The sequence below is a fragment of the Mesocricetus auratus genome, unplaced genomic scaffold (genome assembly GCF_017639785.1).
Source record: "Mesocricetus auratus isolate SY011 unplaced genomic scaffold, BCM_Maur_2.0 Super-Scaffold_100676, whole genome shotgun sequence".
Taxonomy (NCBI): Eukaryota; Metazoa; Chordata; class Mammalia; order Rodentia; family Cricetidae; genus Mesocricetus; species Mesocricetus auratus.
In genome coordinates this window covers 98,567,045-98,590,193 of record NW_024429266.1, presented here as the reverse complement: position 1 = coordinate 98,590,193, position 23,149 = coordinate 98,567,045, and the positions used below count along the sequence as shown (strand labels likewise).

General features: G+C 54.9%; 1 protein-coding gene and 1 long non-coding RNA gene across 4 annotated transcripts; one reads left to right on the top strand and one right to left on the bottom strand.

Annotated features, from left to right (window-relative positions):
• The first annotated feature begins 971 nt into the window (after positions 1–971).
• On the top strand, positions 972–18,799 carry Uhrf1 (ubiquitin like with PHD and ring finger domains 1). 3 transcript variants are annotated; one of them, XM_021233704.2, is made up of 17 exons: positions 972–1,148; positions 2,612–2,777; positions 7,505–7,735; positions 8,214–8,374; positions 9,091–9,306; positions 9,946–10,049; positions 10,150–10,336; positions 11,416–11,539; positions 11,620–11,727; positions 12,006–12,110; positions 13,168–13,274; positions 14,404–14,563; positions 14,652–14,789; positions 16,197–16,317; positions 16,401–16,543; positions 17,277–17,381; positions 17,584–18,799. In XM_021233704.2, exons 2-17 carry the CDS (start codon positions 2,625–2,627, stop codon positions 17,728–17,730), a joined length of 2,310 nt encoding a protein of 769 aa, XP_021089363.1. In that variant the 5' UTR covers positions 972–1,148; positions 2,612–2,624; the 3' UTR covers positions 17,731–18,799. The 3 variants fall into 3 exon arrangements, with proteins under 3 accessions (XP_021089363.1, XP_021089361.1, XP_021089362.1); XM_021233702.2 differs by having other exon boundaries at positions 10,126–10,336; XM_021233703.2 differs by lacking the exon at positions 972–1,148 and adding an exon at positions 1,821–1,977 and having other exon boundaries at positions 10,126–10,336.
• LOC121137220 lies at positions 17,913–23,136 on the bottom strand. Its single transcript, XR_005874454.1, has 2 exons — positions 22,612–23,136; positions 17,913–19,020 (listed from the first exon to the last, which is right to left on the bottom strand). It is a non-coding gene; the product is annotated as an uncharacterized LOC121137220 (long non-coding RNA).
• Between the last annotated feature and the right edge of the window lie 13 nt (positions 23,137–23,149).

Sequence of the window (23,149 nt, the reverse complement as noted above, 5' to 3'; positions counted from 1 at the left end):
AGAAGGCAGAAGATTAAGCCCATCCCATGGCCTCTGAGGTCTTACCTGTTCTTTGTCCCAGCCCAGGGGCCTTCTCTGGCCCCCCACCCCAAGCCTTTTCCACATCTCACGTGTCCTTGGCGTTCCCCAGCCGGAAGTGGCTCCGTCCCAGCCCCCACGTGGCCGCTGGTCACTTCCGACCTCGTGGCTTGTGGTCTTTTGTACCTGGAATTGTCCTCTAGACTTTATTTGCTTCTCGCTTCTTTCCCTAATCAGAATTTGCTTTGCCCGGGACCCCAGATACTGGAGGGGAGGCTGTGTCTCGCATGAGCTTGGGTCCCGAAGCTCTGGTCTCTGTGTTCCTCAGTTACTGCAGATGCCCAGAGCCGAGTGCCCGCCAAGAATGGTCAGAATGGAGCAGGCCGGGGCAGAGGGGGCAGGGAGGCGCTGCCCGCCTGGATAACTTGCAGAAGGCGGGAAAAACCAGGCGCTGGGGGTGGGGAGCCCTTCTGGTGGGTAGTATGGGTGGGGGCAGTAGCAGCACCCTAGGGTGATGGACGTTACTCAATGTGCTCAGTGCGCCTGGGGGTGCTCAGGACATGGGGCGCAGGGTATCTGGAGGGAAGGCACCCCTCAAGTTCCCCCTGGGTCAGAGATTCGGGTTTAGATTTAAGAGGTCAAAGTGTGTCCAGCCGAGGAGGAATGGGCATGTACTGAGGTTAGGGGTCTCTTGGGTGGGGGTCCCTCCCGGGGTTTGCACGCTGGGGAACCTGGGCCTTCTTGGTAAACTGGGCACAGCAGACAGGGCAGGTCTGCGGCCCGTTGGGCGGAGCCCGGGGTGGGGTAAGATACCCAGTCGTGGGACGCCCCCACTCTCTTTCTCGCTTCCCGCCACAGCGCGAGCCAATCAGGAATGAAGAGCCCGCCCCCCTCCTCCCATTAGGGTGGCAGAGTCTGCCACAGCAGCCTGTGCTTACTTCATAAAAACGCCCTGAATTTTCGCGGGAAAAAAAACCCTAGCAGCTGGGAGGATCGCGCGCTCCCGGGCTCACTCAGGCCCTCTGCCACTCACGCGGCTCCCGGCTCTGTCGCCCAGCTGCAGGGCTCCCGACCAGGAGCGGGCACTCCAGGCGAGAGGACAGTGCGGATCGCCACCGGCTGCGAGAGAGGTGAGTGGCTGGGCGCACGCAGTGTGGCCCGGCGGGCCGGTCACTGCACAGAACCGCAGAGAACCCTTCCCACGCGTGGCCGCGGGGCTTGCTTCAGGAGATCCGAGGTCTTCCACCCCGGACCCTCTTCCTGGCTAGCAGCACAACGTGGGCGGCCCGGGTTTTGGGGGGGGACGACTGCAAACTTTCCCGCGCGTGGGATGAGATTTATAGAGAGCTATTGCCCACGCGTGCTCCCGCACCGCCTGTGAGGGGGATCAGAATTGTATCTTCCACCCTGGGTCCCCCATCTCTGGCCCCGCGCACACGATTACATCCCAAAACTTGGCAATAATTTCCCGCGCGTGTCTCCGGGCATTGCAGAGAGCCACGGCGCATGCGTGCTTCTCCGTCAATTGAGGGGCAACCTGAGGGGCGTCCTCCACGCCACACCGGGCTTTCTACCCTCCCGGGTGTCACTAAGTCCGAGGGAGACGCGTGGGGTCAGGCGGGGGTGTACACGCGGCTCCGCGCCTGCGCGCGGACGCTCCCCGCAATTCAATTGTCGCGCTCGAGTCCGGTTTCGCGCGCCCTGGCCTCTCCGAGTACACGTCGGCCAATCGCGTGAGAGGAGGGCGGGGCGTGCAATCCGGGCGCAGCCAATCAGCAGCGGGCTCTCCGGGCAGGGCGGAACTTAAACGGCGCGGCTCTGGGGGTCCGACCCTGGCGTCGGCGGCGGGTGGTGTGGGCGTGGGCTCCGGGCCTCGGGAGTCTTTAAAGCGCCATCCCGAGAGGCCAGGGACGGTGTCCCGGGGGAAGGTCAGGTTAGCCAGTTGTGCGTGGGGCCCAGGTGAGTTTGTGGCCACGAGCGAGTGCGCGGGGGTGTCGGCCGGGACTGCCGGTTGCCATGGCCACGGCGGGGGGGCCCTGCTCCGCGCACGCGCTCGGGGGGCACCGGCCCGGAACTCCGGGGGGCGTCCCGAATGGGGTGTGTGTGGGGGGGGTCCTGCCTTCTGTGACCGAGTTTTTCCTCCTGGGACTTGAGAAGTTCCGGTTCGCTTCGGAGTTGGCGAGTTCCAGTTACTGGGACTTGGACTGTGTGGAATGAATGAATGGGTGAACGAAGGAATGAGCAGCAGCGACCACTCAGCCTGACCAGTGCCTTTCTCTCCCCATGGCTATTGCTTTTTTTTTTTCTTCTCCCTCTTTGAAGATGTGGTGGATTGATTTGACTTTGGCGGTCCACGCTCAAGTGCCCCTACTCGCTGATTGTTAAAGCATTAAGCGCCTAGTTTATGCCACCTGGTCCTCCAAGGTGCGTTCTGGCCGTGTAAGAGGGGCCAGCACGCCAGAATGTTGATCCTGGGAGCTGCTTCTTGCTCAGTCAGATGTAAAGGAAGCTACCGGGGTGAGGGTCCCCCACTTCCCCGCCTGCTGGCCGGCCACACCGACCCGATTCTCTCTCTCTCTTTGTATCCCTCCAGCATAACCGGCACCATGTGGATCCAGGTCCGAACCATGGATGGGAAGGAGACCCACACCGTGGACTCTCTGTCCAGGTTGACCAAAGTGCAGGAGCTGAGGAAAAAGATCGCGGAACTGTTTCATGTGGAGCCCCAGCTGCAGAGACTCTTCTACAGGGGCAAACAGGTAAGCTGGCCCGGTACCGCAGCTTTCCATCCGCCCACCGGGCCCCCTGCTTCTCAAAGCCACCGGTGAAGAGTGCCCCCACACACTTACCCCCCTGGCCGGTGGCCTCAGTTACTGGGGAAGGTGAACAAAGGCCTCCACACCGGCCACCGCCGGCCTCTAGGCTGCAGAGCTCGCTGCCTTTTTAATTACCCCTTCTAGATCATTCGTCTTGAGGGAGAAGTTTGAAGTGGCCAACAGAGGGCTCAAGGGGGTTGCAGATGAAAGTTTCTCCAACAGTCTTCACGTGGTGTCAGTGAGAGGGGGCCAGGTTTTCCTTTTGAAATCCACCCTGATTGCCCACAGCTTGCTCCCGTGAGACGTCAAACCCCCCAAGGATCTGCTCTCTCCCTAATTGGAGATTTTGTTCGCTTAGGCTTTTGGGGAAAATGCAACTAGTGGCCCTTTGGAGGGCAGCCCCCGTAGTCGCGTCTCTCCACCTCGTCCCTCCAGCCCGTGGCCTTTAAAGTGGCCGTCTTTGCAGCCCAGCTGCCCACACGTGAACGCTTTGTTGTTGGCACCTGGCTGGGTTTCTTTTGTTGGTGTCTTGCGGTGCCGAGAGTCGCATGTGCTGGCGTCGGGGTCTCTGGTGTGGGTGCGTGCCCGCAGAGGTCGGTTTGGAGCTGGGTGCACTGCAGCCAGTGGGGAAGGTCCTAAGTAGATCTGAAGTCCCTGCTTCCATGGCCCGTACCCTCCTTTGTGTTTGGACAGGGCACTGCTGCCCTCTGGTGTCAGGTCCGATGGGTCTGATGGTTCATTTCTTTAACTGATTGTGCCCAGGTGATGGCAGTGTGACTGTGACTGCCTCCTCAGACGTGGGGTGTTCTTGGGCTGCGTGTGGGCATGCATCATGTTTGGTTGCCTGCAATGGTGGCTCATTCCATCCCATACCCAGCGTGTTGGTTTAGCAGTGTGTCTCTCCTGGGAACTGTAACTAGTCAAGTTTACATTGGGTTGGAAAGACCCAAACTTTAGTGGCTCTTACCCACTGCAGAGATTCAACAGTGTCTGCTTGACTTTCCGCTGGTGCCTCTTGCCGTCTGTCAAGTCATCCGGCTCACTCACTTCTGGGACCATCTCCTACTCGTGGAAATGCTTGTCCAGGTTCTCCCTCAGCAGTGTTGCTGTTTTTATTGAGAGACAAGGTTTCACATAGCCCAGGCTGGCCTCCAACTCAGATCTGCCTGCCTCTGCCTCCTGAGGGTACCTAGATGGTGCCCAGCTGCAGCCACACTGCTGTCTGATCCCTTTTCCTAGCTGCCTTCCATGCGGTAGCTTTGTAGGCTTTGTCAGGGAGCAGGTGGTGACTTCCGGTTTCTGACGCAAGCTTGCAACTTCTCCAGCTGCAGCAGGCTATGGGGACACAGCAGACTATGGGGATGGAGCAAGGGATTGGGAGGTGGGACAGGCAGCAGAAACATGCAAGTAGGTCCTTCTTACAGAAGGTTCCAGAAGGTTTGTGGTGTGCTGGCTTTCTCGTTTGTTGTGGCTCAGCTGTCTGGGTTCATTGAGACTTCAAAACTAAAAGGAGCAGGATGGTATCAGGGAGTTTGTGTGCTGGCCCCTCCCTGTCTCTGAGCAGGGTGGCAGGTATGTAGGGGGACTCTGGGCATCGTTCTTGCCAGGGCAAAGTGAGATAGATGTGTCTCTGGCAGACTTGTTTTTGTTATCTTAAAACCACGCATGGAAATAGCCTCAATATACCTAGTACATGCAGGCTTTAATGGCTGCTAAGTCCCTTGCTTCTCTGTTCAAGGAACATACATGGGCTGACTGGTTGTCATCGCATGTAGTTATGTGTTTTGGGTTCAGCGGGTCCTGGCTTGGTGATGGAGGCACCAAAATTCAGCCAAGGGTCCCCACAGGGAATACAGGTGTCACCATGCCAGAGCTCCCCACTGTTAAGACAGTCCTAGGCATCACCCGGGAAGCCCTCGGGCTACTTATTTTCTCTCCCTTCAATTAGCTGGTGTCATGGGTGATTGACACCAGTTCAGTAGTTCAGCACTTGTCCGGTGTGCGCAAAGCCTGGTGTCTACCCCAGTACTTAGCCAGTCTTCTGTACCCGTGGAGTCCAGGGTCAGTGGGCCAAGGCCTGTCTCAGGCTGTGGTGACTTGAAAGGTGCCACCCAGGATCATGTGACAAGCCAAGTAAGGCAAGGCCCCTACCCCCTTCACAGGAGGCACAGCAGATCTTCCAATAGAGTGGACAAAAGCCGCCAGAGCCATCTTGAGTGAATAGATGGGCCATGTCTTCTGTTACTCCAGCTATTCAGGGTTGCGACTCTTTTGTCTGAAGATGTTACTTGTTGATTATTTTTAGGTGCTATGTGTGTATGTGTGTGTGGAGGGAGTCAGAGGACAACATTGAGAAGGGATAGAACTTGGCATCAGGCTTGCAGGACAAGTGCTCTCTCACCTGCTATGAGTGGTCTCGCTAGCCTTTGTTTACTTCGAAGGGTCCCATGTCGCCCTGGCTGCAGTCAAATCCACCATGTAGCCAAGGATAACCCTGAATACTTGTTTCCTCTTGGGATGGACTCACAGCACGTGTTAGTGCCTGTTTATGTAGTGCTGAGGATGGAGTTCAGGGCCTTGTGCACACTGGTGCGCACTCAGCACCTACCCTGGGTTAATCTTAGAAATTGCAGGAGGTGTGTGACTGGGTGCTGTACCCAGTTATTGAGGTCCCTGAGTGGAGGCTGGGCCTTTAGGCTCTTAAAAAGTGTCCTGTCTGGAACCTGGGCTCACATGCTTGTTGAGGTTCCTAGCCCTACCACTTGGGAAGCGGGATATGGATGGGGGACACTCGCAGACCTAGTCACATGCTAGTGCAGGCTTCTACCTGCCTTTCACGGGGCCCTTCTGGATAGTTCCAGAAGCAGCAGCAGCCAGAAGCTGCCTAACCAGCCTTGTGAGTTAGGAGTTGCAGGGTAAGTCTGTCCCAAGCAGGTCCCAGCCATATGCTGCCCTGTGTGTTGAGTAGGAGCTGTGACCATGGTGGGGCAGCTTTGTGGGTTCCTAGATGACAGGACCGGGGGGAAGCTTGTATGGTCTTGTTGCCCACCTTGCTGGCCCCACCTCCTGGCCATTCCAGTGCTGACCACCAACCCCTGGGCCCAGCAACTACCATGTTTTGCTTTGTATTGAAACCTTTGGGCATGTGTATTGTGTGTACATGGGTGCCAGGTGATTGCTCCCTTCGCTGTGCTCCTGCTCATGGCTGAGTGGTGTGTTCCACTGTGGATGACTGGATGGCAGTGCTCGCCATCTGCGGAAGGACTTCCTACACTGGGCACAGCGAGTATCTTCTCCCCAGCTCCCTATTCATTTCGGGATCCCCAGGTCTGAGTCCCTGTGTGGTGGGTGACGTTTGAGATAGGTAAGCGTGTGTTCAGGGCGGTCATGGGCTGCTGAGCACATTGTTCCCCAAGCTGTCTCATTCCCGCAGACACTAAGTTCTTTCAGAGTCCCTTTCTGCCAGGCAGTTTCCCAAGAGTCCCTTTCCCCTGGAGCTGGTTCCTGCATAGTGTGGGAGTCCTATTCCTGCCAGTCCCGGAGTCTGTTCCCGCAGAGCAGAGTCCTTCCCGCAGAGCCTGGGAGTCTGTTCCCGAGAGTCCTCTTCCTGCATAATCCGGGAGTCTGTTCCCGAGGAGCCCGGGAGTCTGTTCCCGCGAGTCCTCTTCCCGCGGAGCCCGGGAGTCTGTTCCCGAGGAGTCATCTTCCTGCATAATCCGGGAGTCTGTTCCCGCCTAGTCCTCTTCCCGCAGAGCCGGGGAGTCTGTTCCCGCGGAGTCCTCATCCCGAGGAGTCCTCTTCCTGCATAATCCGGGAGTCTGTTCCCGCGGAGTCCTCTTCCCGCAGAGCCAGGGAGTCTGTTCCCGCCCGGGAGTCTTCCCAAGGAATCCTCTTCCTGCATAATCCGGGAGTCTGTTCCCGCCAGTCCTCTTCCCGTTCCTATTCCTGAAGAGAAGGCAGTCCCATTCCTTATTGTGTCCCCCTCTGGAACACAAAGTTTGTGAAATCTCAGGCCTGCTCTCAGGTACCATAGTTAGGCCACATGGGCCTGCAGGTCTTTTTCTCACGTGCCTTCCCCATTAAGATTTGGGGGCTCCAATTCACTGCAATCCCAAGAGCTCTTTGTATGACAGTAGGATCCCTGTTAGGGACTGAGTGACTCCATCTCTAAGGGATCTCCTACCAGTATATGTGGCTGTCACAGGAGGTGCCTGTGGCCTACAGTGGGGAAAGAGCCCATGGTGAGATAGACATGGAGGGACTTCCGTGGGGCCACAAATGACTCCTATGGGGCATCCTGGGTCCTGCAGTGTGCTGGCCAGTGAACCCACCTCAACACCACCCAGCAGCACATAAACTGGGCTAATGGCCTTTCCGCCTGCCTCCCAGCCTTTGGCAAGTGGAGGAAGGAGGACCAGGAGTTTGAGATGAACCCCTAAACCCTACTCAGTATTAGTTCAGTAAGTTTCCCTGGAAGAGGGACTCCCTGGACATCACAGCATGGAGGCATTGAGTTACCTGTGTTCATGGCCCTCTGTGGGTGTTGACAGTGCTCCGTGTCAGCTGAGAGAGCCTAGGCTTGGGAATACATGACCATCCATGTGTCCCCATCTACCCCTGCCCCATGCCAGGCCTTTGTGGAAGACAATCTGTTTTGGATTTCCCCACAGATGGAGGATGGCCACACACTCTTCGATTATGATGTGCGTCTCAATGACACAATCCAGCTGCTAGTGCGCCAGAGTCTGGCACTACCTCCCAGTACGAAGGAACGGGACTCGGAGCTCTCCGACTCTGACTCTGGCTATGGTGTGTGTCAGAGTGAGTCAGACAAGTCCTCCACGCATGGCGAAGGGGATGACAAGGCCGTGTGGGAGGACACAGAACTGGGATTGTACAAGGTGAGGTTCCCTGCGGCTGTGTGCAGCTGAACATGGCTTTCTGGATTTCCCCCCAACCCAGATTTGTGTCCTGCCAACCTTGGCAATGCCTGGGCCTCTCTGCCCCTCACTCGCTGACAGCCACACAAGGTCTCTTTGGGACTCCTTGGGGACCACTCTTGCCAGTACCTGCAGAGGGTGGCCTTGGCCTGAATTCCATTCTGAGTAGTCCAGTCTCACCAGCTGTCACAGTGCTGAGGGTTTCTCCCAGGTGGAGCGTGGTGGCTCATACCCACAATCCCCTGTACTCTGGAGGCTGAGGCAGCATGCTTGTTCGTGCGGGACTAACCTGGGCTATGAGTGAGACCTGTAGACGTAGTTGGGTATAGACAAACTTACCTGGCGTGTGTGGCCCTGTGATCCCTGCCCCACAACCTCTGACCCCTTGACCTTGATCCTGCCCTGCTGCTGGGTCCCCTGAGTCTCCTCGCTTCCTTAGGTTAATGAGTACGTGGATGTGCGTGACAACACCTTGGGTGCATGGTTTGAGGCCCAGGTGGTCCAGGTGCAGAAGAGAGCCCCATCCCAGGAGGAGCCCTGCAGCTCCAGTGCCAGCATGACCCTGGAGGATGACATCATGTACCACATCAAATATGATGAGTGAGTGCCACGTGAGCTTGGTCCTGTCTCCAACACTGTCCAGAGCACCCTGCCCTGCACTCCCTAAGTGATTGCTGCCAGGGGACAGGGTGGAGAAACCACAGAAGGCCTATCCTTGGTGCTGTTTCCATTTGATACTTGGAAAAGGTACCTCTTACCCTAGGAGCCCAGCCACGAGCTGCCTGTCCCTGATCAGTTTTTGTTCAGTCTGTGAGGACATGAAAGATCTCTTGAGAGTGGGTGGGAGGGTGCACTCTGGGGCAGTCACTTCTGGCTGTACTCTGCTCTCCGTGCCTCCACTCAGGAATGTGGGGAAACGAGCATTCACTTTCTCTTCCCAAAGTCTGATCCCGAGACCAACTGTCCCACACCTCCCTGACTTGGCAGTCTGGTCCTGGGCACATGGCCACCTCACTGTGGTGTGTGCCACATACTTTCTTCTGTCTGTCACTTCTCTCAAGAGAAACAGTGCTGTCTGTACTCCATCAGGCCCACCTTACTGCAGAAAGCCTTACTTCCAAATTGCCGTCTCCCTGGTTGCCGGGAGGGGGACTGGGCCACTTTGGGAGGTAACATCTGTCTACATGTCCCACATACCTGGCCTGAAGCAGGGAATAATGATGCGAGCTTTCCCTACACTGGCCCACCAGCATAGATGGCCAGGGTCGCTCAGCACATGGTGACTTGGGGGTCTAAGGTTGGACCTTTCCTTGCAGCTACCCAGAGAGTGGAGTGGAGGTTGTCAAAGCCAAGGATGTCCGTGCTCGTGCCCGCACTGTGATCCCGTGGGAGGACCTGGAGGTCGGCCAGGTGGTGATGGTCAACTACAATGTGGACTATCCCAGGAAGCGCGGCTTCTGGTACGATGTTGAGATCTGTAGGAAGCGTCGGACCAGGACAGCACGCGAGCTCTATGGCAACGTCATGCTCTTGTGAGTGGCCTGTCTGACAGGGACCCTGACATCCTTTCTTATCCTTACACTGGGCCATCCCTGGCTTCCCCTGGCTCCGCAGCCCGCAGACTCGGTTTTCTAGGGTCTTGTGTGTTTTTCCACACTGTCTTCACACTGGGAGGACCTGAGTGGTTCTAGGCCTGCCAGCCTGACTTAGTAGCTTCCTGTGTGCATGGAGACCTCTAGGGGTCCAAGGGCCTTGGCCTCATTTAGGGGGCACCAGATCTCACTGCCTTGTCCAGGGTCTCTGCAGACTCTTGACTCAGTGCTGTGTGAATATGAGGACCTGAGTTCAACCCCCAGAAGCTCATACAGAAACCACATGCAGTAGCTCCTGTCTGTACTGCTAGCTGTGCTTGTTGTAGGGACATGGGAATTCCTGGGCCTCCAGAGCCAGCTAGCTTGGCACGTGACATGTGCAGACAGAAGTTGAGAATGAACAGCTGAACATGCTCTGACATGTATGTAGCACAGGAGTGCCCATGTTACGGAATACACACATGCAGAAACCAGTGGGGAAGCCCACCTGGGCTAAAGCCAACCTCCTGCCTAACGCTCCGTAGCAGATCTGAAGACAGGCTCAGCCCACAGTGTTCTAACGTTTGGAATGCTCTACAGAAATGATTCTCAGCTCGACAACTGCCGGATCATGTTCGTGGATGAAGTCTTCAAGATTGAGCTCCCCAATGAAAGGAACCCCCTGATTGGGGGCCCCTCACAACGTGAGTACTGGTCGGGCCCTGAGCATACCTTAGGTTCTGGGGGGGCAGTCCCAGGTGGCATGGTGGCCTGCTGCAGCCCCTCTTCCCCTCCGGAAAACAGGGAAGAGCGGTCCGTCCTGCCAGTACTGCAAGGACGACGAGAACAAGCCATGTCGCAAGTGTGCCTGCCACGTGTGCGGTGGGCGTGAGGCTCCCGAGAAGCAGGTGTTATGTGACGAGTGTGACATGGCCTTCCACCTGTATTGCCTGCAGCCACAGCTTACCTGCGTCCCTCCTGAGCCTGAGTGGTGAGTGGTGGACCTCTGGGGTCACCTGGCATGCCCACAAGCAAACTGAAGACAGGCCAGGGTATTGCTCTTAGCCTTGCTGCACAGGCCAGTCCTGAATTCAAACCCCAGACCTCGAGTCAAAAGCTGGGCGTGGCTGTTGCGCGGCCCTGTGAGCCCAGTGCTGGGGGAACAGTAACAGGAGGATGGCTGGGACCTGCTGATTGCCAGCTTGGCTGCAGGCTCAGTGAGGGACAGCTGTGCTAGTGTCCCTGAGGCCTGCCACTGTGTGCTCTGCCCCACAGTGCACAGCTTGTTTTACTGACAGTGGTGTGCAGAGGGGCCTCTTGGCTGCCTGGCCCTGTGTAGATGGGAAACCCGAGGTTCTGGCAGAGAAGGGTGCCATCACATGACCCGTGCTCTCTCCCTTACCCAGCATTTGAACTTACCTTGATTTATTTATTTATCCACCTGTCTATCTAGCCATTCATGCATTCTTGTTTTGATTTTCTTGAGACAAAGTCTCACTGTATAGTCCTGACTGTCCTGAAACTCTCTCTGTAGACCAGACTGACCTGGAACTCAGAGATCCTCCTGCCTCTGCCTCCCTGGGAAAGGCTTGCGCCACCATGGCTCTCTGTGGGGTTCTTGAAATAACTTTTTGTGTTATTTTTATTTGTGTATGTACGAGTGGAGATTAGGAAATAACTCTTGGGAGTCAGTTTTCTCTACCATGTAGGCCTGGGGGAATTACATGCCAGTTCTGGGGCTTGGTGGCAAGCCTCTACCCACTGACCATTTCACTGGCCTTCTCAGGCAGGATTTAGTGGAAGGCGAGGAAACCCATGTCCAGTAGAACATTCGGATGGACCAGTCTGGAGTTCACCCTGCGCCTCCAGCTGCACATGGACACATGTCCACAGCTGCCTGGGAACCCAAGTTTCTGACCTGATTTTCAGCCCTAGTGACCTTGGTTCTAAACAGTCGTGTGGGCTGTGTGTCCCTGGTCTCTGGCTTGTGTGCGGTTTCTGGGGGAAGTACACCACCTGTCCCGCACTTGGACATCAGGCCATATGCAGGTGACATTCTTCTTGTCCCAGGTACTGTCCCAGCTGTCGGACTGACTCCAGCGAGGTGGTGCAAGCAGGCGAGAAGCTGAAGCAAAGCAAGAAGAAGGCAAAGATGGCGTCGGCCACCTCGTCCTCCCGGCGCGACTGGGGCAAGGTGAGGGACACACGCCCCTCTTGCTGGTTCCTGTCTCTGTTCCCACTCCCAGTGCTCACAGAGCCCTTTCTACACTGCAGGGCATGGCGTGTGTGGGCCGCACCAAAGAGTGTACCATCGTGCCCGCCAACCACTTCGGGCCCATCCCTGGAGTCCCTGTGGGCACCATGTGGCGCTTCAGAGTCCAGGTATCTGCTGATCCCTGGGGTTCCAGACGTTTCTCTGTTGAGTTTGTGTCTTAGTGGCTTGGGGCAGGAAATGCTGCTGAGTGGGGTTTAGAGGGATGCCTGCTTGGGAGAGGGTCCCAGGTTACAGCGGGACCCTTTACCCCAGTCATGGCCTGCTCTTTTATGGTGGCTGGACTCGGCCATTGGACCAGGGTGCTTTTGACAGGGACTGTCATGTGGGGTCTGGACAGGGTCACAGTTCCCAGGAGGTCCAATGGGTCTTCTGGTGGTGCTCATAGGTCAGTGAGTCTGGTGTGCATCGGCCACATGTGGCGGGCATCCATGGCCGGAGCAATGATGGTGCCTACTCGCTGGTGCTAGCTGGTGGTTACGAGGACGACGTGGTGAGTGCTGCGCCTCCTTCCCCGCCATTCGGTGTCACCCCATCCCCGTCCTCCCCACCCACCCCTTAACTGCCCCTCACTCTGGCTTTCACGCCATCCACCACAGAGGACGACGTGGTGAGTGCTGCGCCTCCTTCCCCGCCATTCGGTGTCACCCCATCCCCGTCCTCCCCACCCACCCCTTAACTGCCCCTCACTCTGGCTTTCACGCCATCCACCACAGCTGATCCGCCAGGAGTCACGCCTGGCTCCGAGCAGCCTATGGGAACTGTCATTCAGCCCAGTCTCCACAGTGGGGCCCACCCTCTTTGCTGGCCAGAGCTCTGCTAGGTCACGCTGTCAACATGTTGTGGTCATTCTTGTTGGACCTAACAGTGTCCCCAGACAGCACGAATGGCAACATAGGTTCATTTCTGCCAGAGAAAGATGTCATGAGGGGTTACCTATATAAGCACAAAAATAAGTCAATTTTATAAGGAAAGAAAAGTCAGATTTGAGGGTGCTGCAGCTGAGTGTGGTGAGAGTGACAGGAGACTGGCTGGCTTCTCAGTCAGGGCACTATGTAGGGTGTGATGGGGACGTGGGGAATTACAGGGTGGGGCAAACATTCTGGGTGCAGGGGGGTTCCCCTACCCTCCCTTCCAGGCAAAGGGAGCACCCCAGGTTCAGCAGCATAGGGACGCGTCAGGTGCCCCGTCTCTACCATGCACCTCTAGAATTCCCGTCTTCTGCTGAGTCTGTCCCCCAAGACATTTAACTGGGCCAGCGTCTCAGCCTTCCCTGGCACATGCTGTCCTCTGTGGGTCCCTGCGCCTGACTCATGCCACTGCTTTGTGCCTTCAAGGCCCTCCATGTTGGAACAACATTTCAAAGAGCTGTGCTTGGTGTCTGAAGGACGGGGCTCTCCTGGGCCCGCTGTGCGCCGCCACTGCCTCCTCACTCTGCTTCACTCCTTCCAGACTCGGCCTCCTCCGTGTCCACACCCTTGTCCTGGTTGAGTTGGGCAGGGCTAACCCCCCATGCTGAGGGCTCACACAGTTCCTCTTCCCCGTTGTAGGACAATGGCAATTTCTTCACTTACACGGGGAGCGGTGGCCGAGACCTCTCGGGCAACAAGCGCACTGCGGGACAGTCCTCTGACCAGAAGCTCACCAACACCAACAGGTGTGTGGAAGCTTGGCATGGTGCTGAGGGTGCGGGTCCCATGTGCCTCATGTGGCAGCGGTGATGGGGGCACAGGTTCTCTATTTGCCTCGTGGTCGATCTCTGTCCTGGTCACAGTCCCAGCCAGGGTATCACTTCCATTGAAGTCTGGAGGTGGCAATCAGGGCAGGGCCCTCTGTATAGCTCAGTGTGTAGTTATTGTATGGGATCTTCCTTCTCTGGTTTAGAGGGGAAAGGTTTTGTTACTTACAAGTCCTGAAAACCGTGAACCCATAGGGAAGGAAGGGTTCTGTTGCAGTAATGAACCCCTGGTTTTGTTACACTAACAAATCCTGAGGCTATTAGTTTAGGGCCAAGGTTTCCCTGCTGGTGTGTGTGTGTGTGTGTGTGTGTGTGTGTGTGTGTGTGTGTGTGTGTGTGTGTGTGTGTGTGTGTGTTTTGTCTCGAGGCTCCCACTAGGGGGCAGCACATGGTAGAAGTGTGTGGCATGTGGCAGGGCATGAGAATGGAAAGGACACTGGAGTCCCACAATCCTAGCATCTCCGATGCTGCCAGGCCCACCACTTAAAAGTTCACTCTCTGGCCGGGCGTTGGTGGCACACGCCTTTAATCCCAGCACTCGGGAGGCAGAGGCAGGTGGATCTCTTGTGAGTTCGAGGCCAGCCTGGGCTACAGAGTGAGTTCCAGGACAGCCTCCAAAACAATACAGAGAAACCCTGTCTCGGAAAACCAAAAAAAAAAAAAAAAAAAAAAAAGTTCACTCTCTGTAGTCTGCCCTGGGGACTTTTGGGGACATTTTTATTTCATGTGTGCGATTGTGTTTGTTGCCTGCAAGTTTGCACTACTTGGGTGCAGTGTCCACAGACGCCAGGAGAGGGCATTGGATCCCTGATGGTGGTGAACCACCACGTAGATGCTGGAGTCGAACGGGGTCCTCCGCTAGAGCAGCTAATTCTCTAACCACTGAGACCTCTGCAGGTCCTTCTGGGGACATTTACATCAGATAGTCGCCCCTGCCAGCCGTCTTGTCCTGGGTCCTGTTGTGAAGAGGCCCATGTATCTATGGGTGCCAGGGTGTTACTGCCTGGGGCAGACATGTTGTGACTTCCCTCATGGTGTTTCCCCAAAGGGCTCTGGCACTAAACTGCAACTCCAAAATCAGTGAGAATGGGGCTGAGGCAAAGGATTGGCGCCAGGGGAAGCCAGTGCGTGTGGTCCGCAACATGAAGGGCGGGAAGCACAGCAAGTATGCTCCCGCGGAGGGCAACCGCTATGATGGCATCTACAAGGTGAGCCGTGAGCGCCTGCCCGTGTCCCTATGCCTGTGTCCAGGTTCCTGTGCCACGCTCACCTACCAGCCACACTGTCCTTCCGCAGGTGGTAAAGTACTGGCCGGAGAAGGGGAAATCTGGCTTCCTGGTGTGGCGCTACCTCCTTCGACGGGATGACACGGAGCCCGGGCCCTGGACCCGGGAGGGCAAGGACCGCATGCGGCAGCTGGGGCTCACTATGCAGGTGTGTGGCCTGCAGGTCGGGTCAGGGGCTTCACATGTCCCTCTTGCAGGCTTGCTTCTACGAGGCTTGTTACCCATCATGGTGGGAGCTGAGAGTGGGGACACCTGTTCTGCTTGGCTTCCCAGGGTCCCTGTTTCCTTCAAACCAACTGTCAGTCAGGAACAGTGGCCCAGGTCCTCAGAAGGTCGAGACCAGCCTGGGCTTTATAGCAAGTCCCTCTCACCAGAACAAACATAGGGCTAGTCCTGCAGCTGGGGGAGAGCATTCTCTGCACGAAGTCTGCATTCTGTCCCCAGCACCAGGTAAATCAGGCAGGATCCGGGGTTCAAGGCCAGCCTGGCCTACACGAGACTCAAATGTGGGGCTGGAGAGGACTTGGCTGGCAGCACTGGCTGCTCTTGCGGAGTACCACAGTCTGAACCCTTGCCCCATGCAGCAGCTCACAACGTGTAACTGCAGTCACTGCCCCCCTGCACACACCTGGTGCACACACTTGCAGGCGGCACAGCATACACTGAAAAGTAAATCCAAACACGCTGAGGTTTATGGGTGGGTGTGGGCTCACAGGTGACACACCTGAGCAGCCACACCTGTGGCTAATGTTACTGCCCCTCTGACCCCTCCAGAATCAGCAGAAAGAAGCTACCAGAACTCATAGAAAACAGGCAGTGGGGGTGGGCAGGTACGGATAGTGGGTGCCCAGCAGCCATCTCTGCACCCAGAGCATTTCAGAAGCCACATGGTGGATGCTTGCCCTGGGCTTTAGTCAGGCTTCCATTGTGCTGGGGACTATGGAAGGCGTGGTATTGGCCTGTGGAACATGACGGCGCCTGTCCCCAGGTGTTGGGGGCTGCACTGAGTGTATAGCAGAATGTGCAGGTGTATGTGTGAGTGTGAGTGTGTATGTGTGTGTACGTACAGGGTGAGGGACTGAACCAGGGTCAGCGGTAGGACTGAAGTTAGGTTTTTTCTGTGGTTTCTGAAGCTCTCTCTCTGTCACCTAGGGGGACTGTAACAACAGTCCTCCTGCCTTAGTCTCCTGGGTGCTCGGTCACAGATGGTGCCACCGCACCTGGCTTCATGTAGCCCAGGCCAGCCTTGAAGTTGCTCCATAGCCTAGGATGAGCTTTTAAGCTCCTGACCCTCTCTTGACCTCTAGTGCAGGGTGACAGGAGTGTGGTGACAGCCCTGGCTTTAGTCTGGGGCAGGGATCTTCCCCACATAGCCCAGGACCCCCTCTCCTATTAGCCAGCCTGGGCTATGTGGGGAAGATCCCTCACTGCCACGCCTGACCCTCGTGCTTGTCCAGCAATCCCGTCAGGCGCCCAGGAGCTCACTGGGTGATGGCCCTGTGGCCCTGCAGGATGGACTGAGCCCTGACTCTCCCCACTACCCCTCTCCCTTCAGTACCCTGAAGGCTACTTAGAGGCCTTGGCTAGCAAGGAGAAGAGTAGAAAGCGCCCAGCCAGGGCCTTGGAGCAGGAGCCAACGACCTCCAAGACAACCACATCCAAGCGGAAGACCACAGGTGGGTGCTTGTCCATCCCTCACACGCGATCTGTTCCCTGCATTGCTGTACTCCTCACAGGCCTTGTTCTGTTCACCCCCCAGGCGTGGCCACCAACACACACGTGTCCAAGAAGAGCAAACTGGAGCCCTATACACTCCCAGTGCAACAGGCCACCCTCATCAAGGAGGACAAGAGCAACGCCAAGCTGTGGGATGATGTGCTGAGTTCGCTGCAGGGTGGGCCGGTGAGCCATGGGGCCCCATCCTCCCGTGGGCAGGTGGGCTTGGAGTAGTCCATTCCTGTTGGTACGCAGCTGTCTCTGGAACTTTCCATGTGTCCACACTAAAGCTCTGTCCACTTCTAACATTAATTAACTTCTGCACCCACCCTCCTTCCTCTTCCTCTGTGGCCCTGATGACTCCAGGGACCTTCTGGGAATGGGACCTGGTAGCTTTGTCTTTTTGTGATGGCTCTGGTCACTGAGGCTCATCTATGTTGGACGCAGTGATATCAGAATACCTTTTCCTTTTCTGCTTGAGTAATACTCCTCAGGGCCATGTTATGTCACTGTGGCCTGGGTCTGCAGCGGTCACTTAGCCCCTGCTGTGTTTGGTTTAAGTGTGTCCCAGGAGTGGCATTGTGTGGTGATGAGAACCTGTTAGCGCAGGGCGTACACAGTGGGGTCCTGCAGGATGGCTGCTGTCCTGTTGCTTCTCTGGCTCATTCAGGGTCCAGTGGGGTGAAGCCTCTCCTCTTCAGTACTATGACTCCCACACAGTAGGTCCAGAGCTTGCTCATACCTGTGGCTGAAAGCTGAGGCTCTGAGGCTGGGTCAGCTGCCCAGGGCTGTCACCCTGTGCTGCCTGAGACCTGCCTCATGCTGCGGTGTCCTTAGTCTTTGCCGGGGTCAATGGGGTGGGGTTCTGTCTGCTGGAGTGAGAATGATGCAGATGTGCCCCCTCACACCCGTTCTGCAGTACCAGGTCTTTCTGAGCAAGGTGGAGGAGGCTTTCCAGTGTATCTGCTGCCAGGAGCTGGTGTTCCGGCCCGTTACCACCGTGTGCCAGCACAATGTCTGCAAGGTGAGGAGGGAAGCCGGTGTCAACCCACTTGGGTGCCATGGCTGTTGCCTCAGCCTTGTGCTTTATAGAGACCCCAGGCCCCCATAGACTCACCCTCTCCAGGACACTGCAAGCACCACCAGGAAGGAGCTCAGAGTCCTGAGTGGGCGCAGGAGGGAGCCCCGAGTGTCTGTCCCCTTCACCCTGCCCGTGTCTCCTGCAGGACTGCCTGGACAGGTCCTTCCGGGCCGAGGTGTTCAGCTGCCCAGCCTGTCGATGCGACCTAGACCACAGCTCCCCAACCCGGGTGAACCAGCCTTTGCAGACCATTCTCAACCAGCTCTTCCCTGGCTACGGCAGCGGCCGGTGATGCCACACACCAGGCGGAGGGCACTCAGCCCTGCTCCCAGTTCGTAGTAGGCTTAGCTTGGAGGTGTTGTCCCTCCACGTCTGCTCCTGGCGGCCTATCTGCCTTGCTCGCCAGCTAACCAGGCATCTGCAGGAATCCCGTGTTCTGGCCACCAGTTGGACCTCTGTTATTCATTTTTTTTCTTTTCTCTTTTTTTAATACAAAGTTTGCAATTCTCCCAGAGAAGGGAAAAAAAGGAAACCTGCCCTTTTCTTTGAAGATGAATTTAGAAACTGTTCAGCCCTGTACCAGACCTCAATGTCATGTTGCCAGGAGTCCTCACCCCAAACCAGCTGCCTACAACAATCTTTGAAAAACCCAGGCATATTTTCCCAGCAGCCAGCAGAGTGTTTCATTCTGGGGGTGGCTCCAGCAGCCATCCCTTGGGCCTTCGCAGAAGACCTGGAGGGGGCCCTGACCTCACCATCCTCACAGGGGGCCTCTGGGGCCTAGCTGACACTACCTCAGCGGGACTTGACTGGCCCAGGCTAGGGCACCAGTTGAAGCAAAGCTGACGCGCATGCCTCATTGCCCTTCCCACTGTCTTTAGCGCTGACTTGTCGATGCCTGGCTGCTGGGTGCTCGCTGGCTGGGTATTGTGGAGGTTTGAGGTGTAGTGACCAGTTCTCATCTTGTTTTTAACTCAGCAACTGAGAAATATGAGGGTTTCTGTATTGTATTTTTAATGGGATGAGTAGTTTCCTCGATGAATTTCTTTCCTAGTTACAGCCTGTACTGAGGGAGACTGTGACTGCATGTTTTGTTTTTTTGGTTGGTTTTTTGTTTTGTAACTTACTTTACCAAAGTGTGTGCAGGCCATACCTCAGTAGAACACGGAAACTGAACATGTAACCAACCACAGGCAGACTGGACAGCACTGTTTTAAGGGTCATGGGTTTTGTTTGGTTTTGTTAGAATGTTAACACATTAGGGGGAAAAAAACGAAATTCCATGTGTCCGTGTGGATGTTTTCTAAAGTTCAGTATTTTTGTTCAGATTTTAGATCTCAATAAATTTTTTTCTGCAGATATATTTGAATATTTGTTTGCTTATTTGTTTTTGAATTGCTTTGTGTTGCTGTCATGAAAATGAGTTGAGACTGAAGGGACAACGGGCATAGAGGCGCTCACTCTGATTTTCAGGGCACGATTTGGTTGTTCAGATAGTTTTATACAGACAGCTGTTCACTCCTACGCGTTGGCTCTTGCTGCAGTCAGCGCCTCCAGTAGGTCAGAGAGAAACTCCATTGTCCTGAAAGCAGAGAACAGTATCATCTAGCTTTGACTAACAGTTTGCTGGCCCCTGTTCTGGAAGGTTCTACCATTGTACAGATGGCACCATACATAGATTTATAGGAAACTGGATGTTGAAGATAGATGTACATTTGTGAGACTAGAGTCCCTGGTCATGGGCAGGTGTGTGTGCTGCTGTGGTTTCTGGTGGCGGTCTGCTTGCATTTGGCACAGACACTGCAGGCTGCAGAAGTGTCTGGACTCCTGTGGAGGGGGTGGGTGGGTGGGTGAGCTGGGGGCATGCCCCCCACCTACATCATGGTAGGTCTCAGGAGTGTCAGCTGCTGGTCTCAAGCCAAGGAAATGTCTGCTTTTAAGACACATCTGGGGTTAGAGTTCAGAGCACTGGCTGCTCTTGCATTTGAGGCCCAGTATCCACATGGTGACGAAACCACTGCCTGTGACAGTTCAGGGCATTTGATGCCCTCTTCTGGCCTCTGCAGGTATGCACAAAATGTGCAAGCAAAACAGCCATGCACATAAGGTTTTTTTTTTTTTTTTTTTGGTTTTTCGATAAAGGGTTTCTCTGTATTGTTTTGGAGGCTGTCCTGGAACTTGCTCTGTAGACTAGACTGACCTGGAACTCAGATCTGCCTGTCTTTGCTTCCCAAGTGCTAGGATTAAAGGCATGTGCCACCAATGGCTGTCACACATAAGTCTTAAAAAATTTTTAAAACAGTGTTAGTAACTTCTGGAAGCCCATTTTCACCATGTGGGACCTGGAGATGGAACTTGGGTTGTTGCCTTTACATACACACAGAACCCTCTCACCAGCAACTAGGCTACATTCAAGGAACACGGTGGGGAGGTGGGGATAGCTGGGTGTGGTACAATATGCCTGTTAGCCTGTATCTGGATGGCAGGGAGATCTTGACTTCAAGACTAGCCTGGACTACATACACCCTATCTCAAAACCCAAATGTGCTGGGCATGGTGGTGCAGGCAGATCTGTTGAGTTCAAGGCTAGCATGATGGACAGAGCTGTGTTTTAGGACAGCCAGGGCTACACAGGAACCTTGTCTCAAAAACAGCCAAAACACAATGGTTCCATCTTTAGCATGACACTTCGAAGGCTGACCTGGGACTCAGGTGTGCCTCCCTCTACCTCTCCAGTGCTACAACCGAGGGCATGGGCCACCACTTAAAAGATTTTTAGAAAATTTTAATCATGAACGTGGATGCCTCTGGAGACTACAGGTGGGTACCCTGGAGCAGGTGCTGGTGTTTGAACTCTGGAAGAGCAGGACACCAGGTTAACTGCTGAGCCACCTCCCCAGCTCAGACAAGTGTAGACAGGAATTCTGAGGGCAGAGCAAATTTAATAAAAGCCACTCCTAATTAAAAACATCTACTGGTCCTTCACACAGATCATGTGCCCTTAAAAATATGGTGGTGGGCTGGGGAGATGGCTCAGTGGTTAAGAGCACTGGCTACTCTTCCAGAGTACATGGGTTCAAATCCCGCACCCACATGGCAACTCACAATTGTAACTCCAGTTCCAGGGAATCTGACACCTTCATTCCAATGCACATAAAATAGAGTTAAATGCTTTAAAAAATATCTTGGGGACGCCTTTAATCCCAGCACTCGGGAGGCAGAGGCAGGCGGATGTCTTTGAGTTCGAGGCCAGCCTGGTCTACAAAGCAAGTTCCAGGACAGTCTCCAAAACAATACAGAGAAACCCTGTCTCGAAAAACCAAAAAAAAAAAAAAAAAAAAAAAAAATCTTGGGGGCCGAGCAGTGGTGATGCACACCTTTAATTCCAGCACTAAGGAGGCAGAGGAAGGTGGATCTCTGAGTTTCAGATCAGCCTGGTCTACAAGAGGTAGTTCCAGGACAGCTTCCAAAACCACAGAGAAACCCTGTCACGAAAAAAAAAAAAAATATATATATATATATATATATATATATATAAAATCTCAGGGGCTGGAGAGATGATGGCTCATGGGTTAAGAGCACTGGCTGCTCTTCCAGAGGTCCTGAGTTCAATTCCCAGCAACCACGTGGCTCACAACCATCTGTAATGAGATCTGGTGCCCTTTTCTGGCCTGCAGGCATATATGCAAGCAGAACACTATATATATGCATGTATATATATATCTTTAAAAAAAACCATGTACCTTGGTGACGGCCATACATGATTGTTCCTTTGCATTGAGTGTGTGTGTGTGCCCATGCAGGCAGATGTGTACAGAGAACCCTTCTTCACCATGTGGGGGGCCTGGGAGCAGACAGACACAAGTGGTCTGCCTAGATGGCATGCTTACTGAGCTGTCTCACCCGCCTGTTCCAGATAGCGTCTTTGGTTGGTTGGGTTTTGAGACAGGGTCCCATTGTGTAGCCATGGCTGTCCTAGATCTTGCTCTGTAGACTCAGAGATCCACCTGCCTGTGTCTCCCAGTCAGTGCTGGGATTAAAGAGTATGCTGCCATTGCGTAACTGAAGAGACAGGCTGGCCTCCAACTCTACAAATTCAGGATGACCCTGACAGCCATGGTAATGGCTGTTCCCCTTACAATGGTCGCACAATGAAGAACAAGTAAAAAAAATTCAAGAGCCATCCAGTTTGGAATAATTTATTCATAGCCTTGGGAGTTAGTGATTGGGGGAGGGGCAAATATCTTGTTCTAAAAAGGGCGCTTTCTGGATATTAGATGTTAAAATCAAAGGACTAGCCCCACCCCATAAAGCAGGCACACCTTCACCCCTGCTTTCTCAGGTATAAAAGAAATAACAGCCGGGTGTTGGTGGCGCACGCCTTTAATCCCAGCACTCGGGAGGCAGAGGCAGGCGGATCTCTGTGAGTTCGAGACCAGCCTGGACTACCAAGCGAGTTCCAGGACAGCCTCCAAAGCCACAGAGAAATCCTGTCTCGAAAAACCAAAAAAAAAAAAGAAAGAACAATGTGCACCAGCAGCAAGCTGGCTCAGTGGGTAAGGTGATTGCAACCAAGCCTGACAGAGTTTGATCTTGGTACCCAGAGAGCAGGAGAGTTAACTCCCAAGTGGCCCTCTGACTTCTTTGTGTGTGTGTGTTTCAAGACAGGGTTTCTCTGTGGTTTTGGGGGCTGTCCTGGAACTTGCTTTGTAGACCAGCCCGGCCTCGAACTCACAAAGATCCACCTGCCTCTGCCTCCCGAGTGCTGGGATTAAAGGCGTGCGCCACCAACGCCTGGCTCCCCCTCTGACTTCTACAGGGCATATACACACAAAATAATAAACATTTAAAACTATAAATGCATATTGATGGGGATGATACTAGACCTTAATAAATGCTCCATAGAGCCACAGCTGTAGCTGGAATCTGGGTGCCCAGCTCTCAATTTGGAACATACTAAGCTGGAGAGAGCTGAACCGAGGAAAATCGAGAAGCAGAGAAAAGAATCTCTCATTATTGCGAAGTTCTCCGTGGGTATCGCTATCATTTCATGGCGGGAAACAAAGGCCCAGTTAGGTGACTTCCTCAGAGGCACAGCCCCAGCTGAACTCAAGGGAACAGCGCTTTGGGGACACTCTGTATCCTAGTGCGGGTGTTGAGGGCTCGCACAAACCTGTGCTCAAATCACCGCTCCGGGTCTTGATCCACCGGGTCTCGAACCACTGTCTCCCGGTGTCTCCGGCCCGGTGCCGATGTTGTGCAGGATATCACGTACTCAACAGCCTCCTGATAACAGGGCGGAGTCCGGAGCACCAAGACAGTGATTGACGTTCAGTCCTAACCAATCGGCGCCCAGAGGCTGTACCAACCACCAATCGACGCTTCTCTCAGCCGGGTCCTGAGAAGCGCTTGTCACTCTGCCTGCGCTCCGTGCTATAAGACCCGACCTCTGTCGGATTGGCTGTGTCTCCTTTGACGGGCGTGTTCCGTACCCACTGAGAGCTGAGCCGGTCACCGGGCACGTGAGTGGGTGCCGGTGCGTCCTCGTGGTTGGACCAATGAAGAGAAGAGGTCGGGCGCCTGAGCCCTCCCCAGGTCGTGGAGGGCGGGGCCGTGTGGTGTTGATGAGGGGAGGGGCGGAGCTGTCAGCCTCCACCAATAAGCGTGCGGGCGTGGGCTGGCTGTCCAATGGAGGTCGAGGAGGAGCTGTC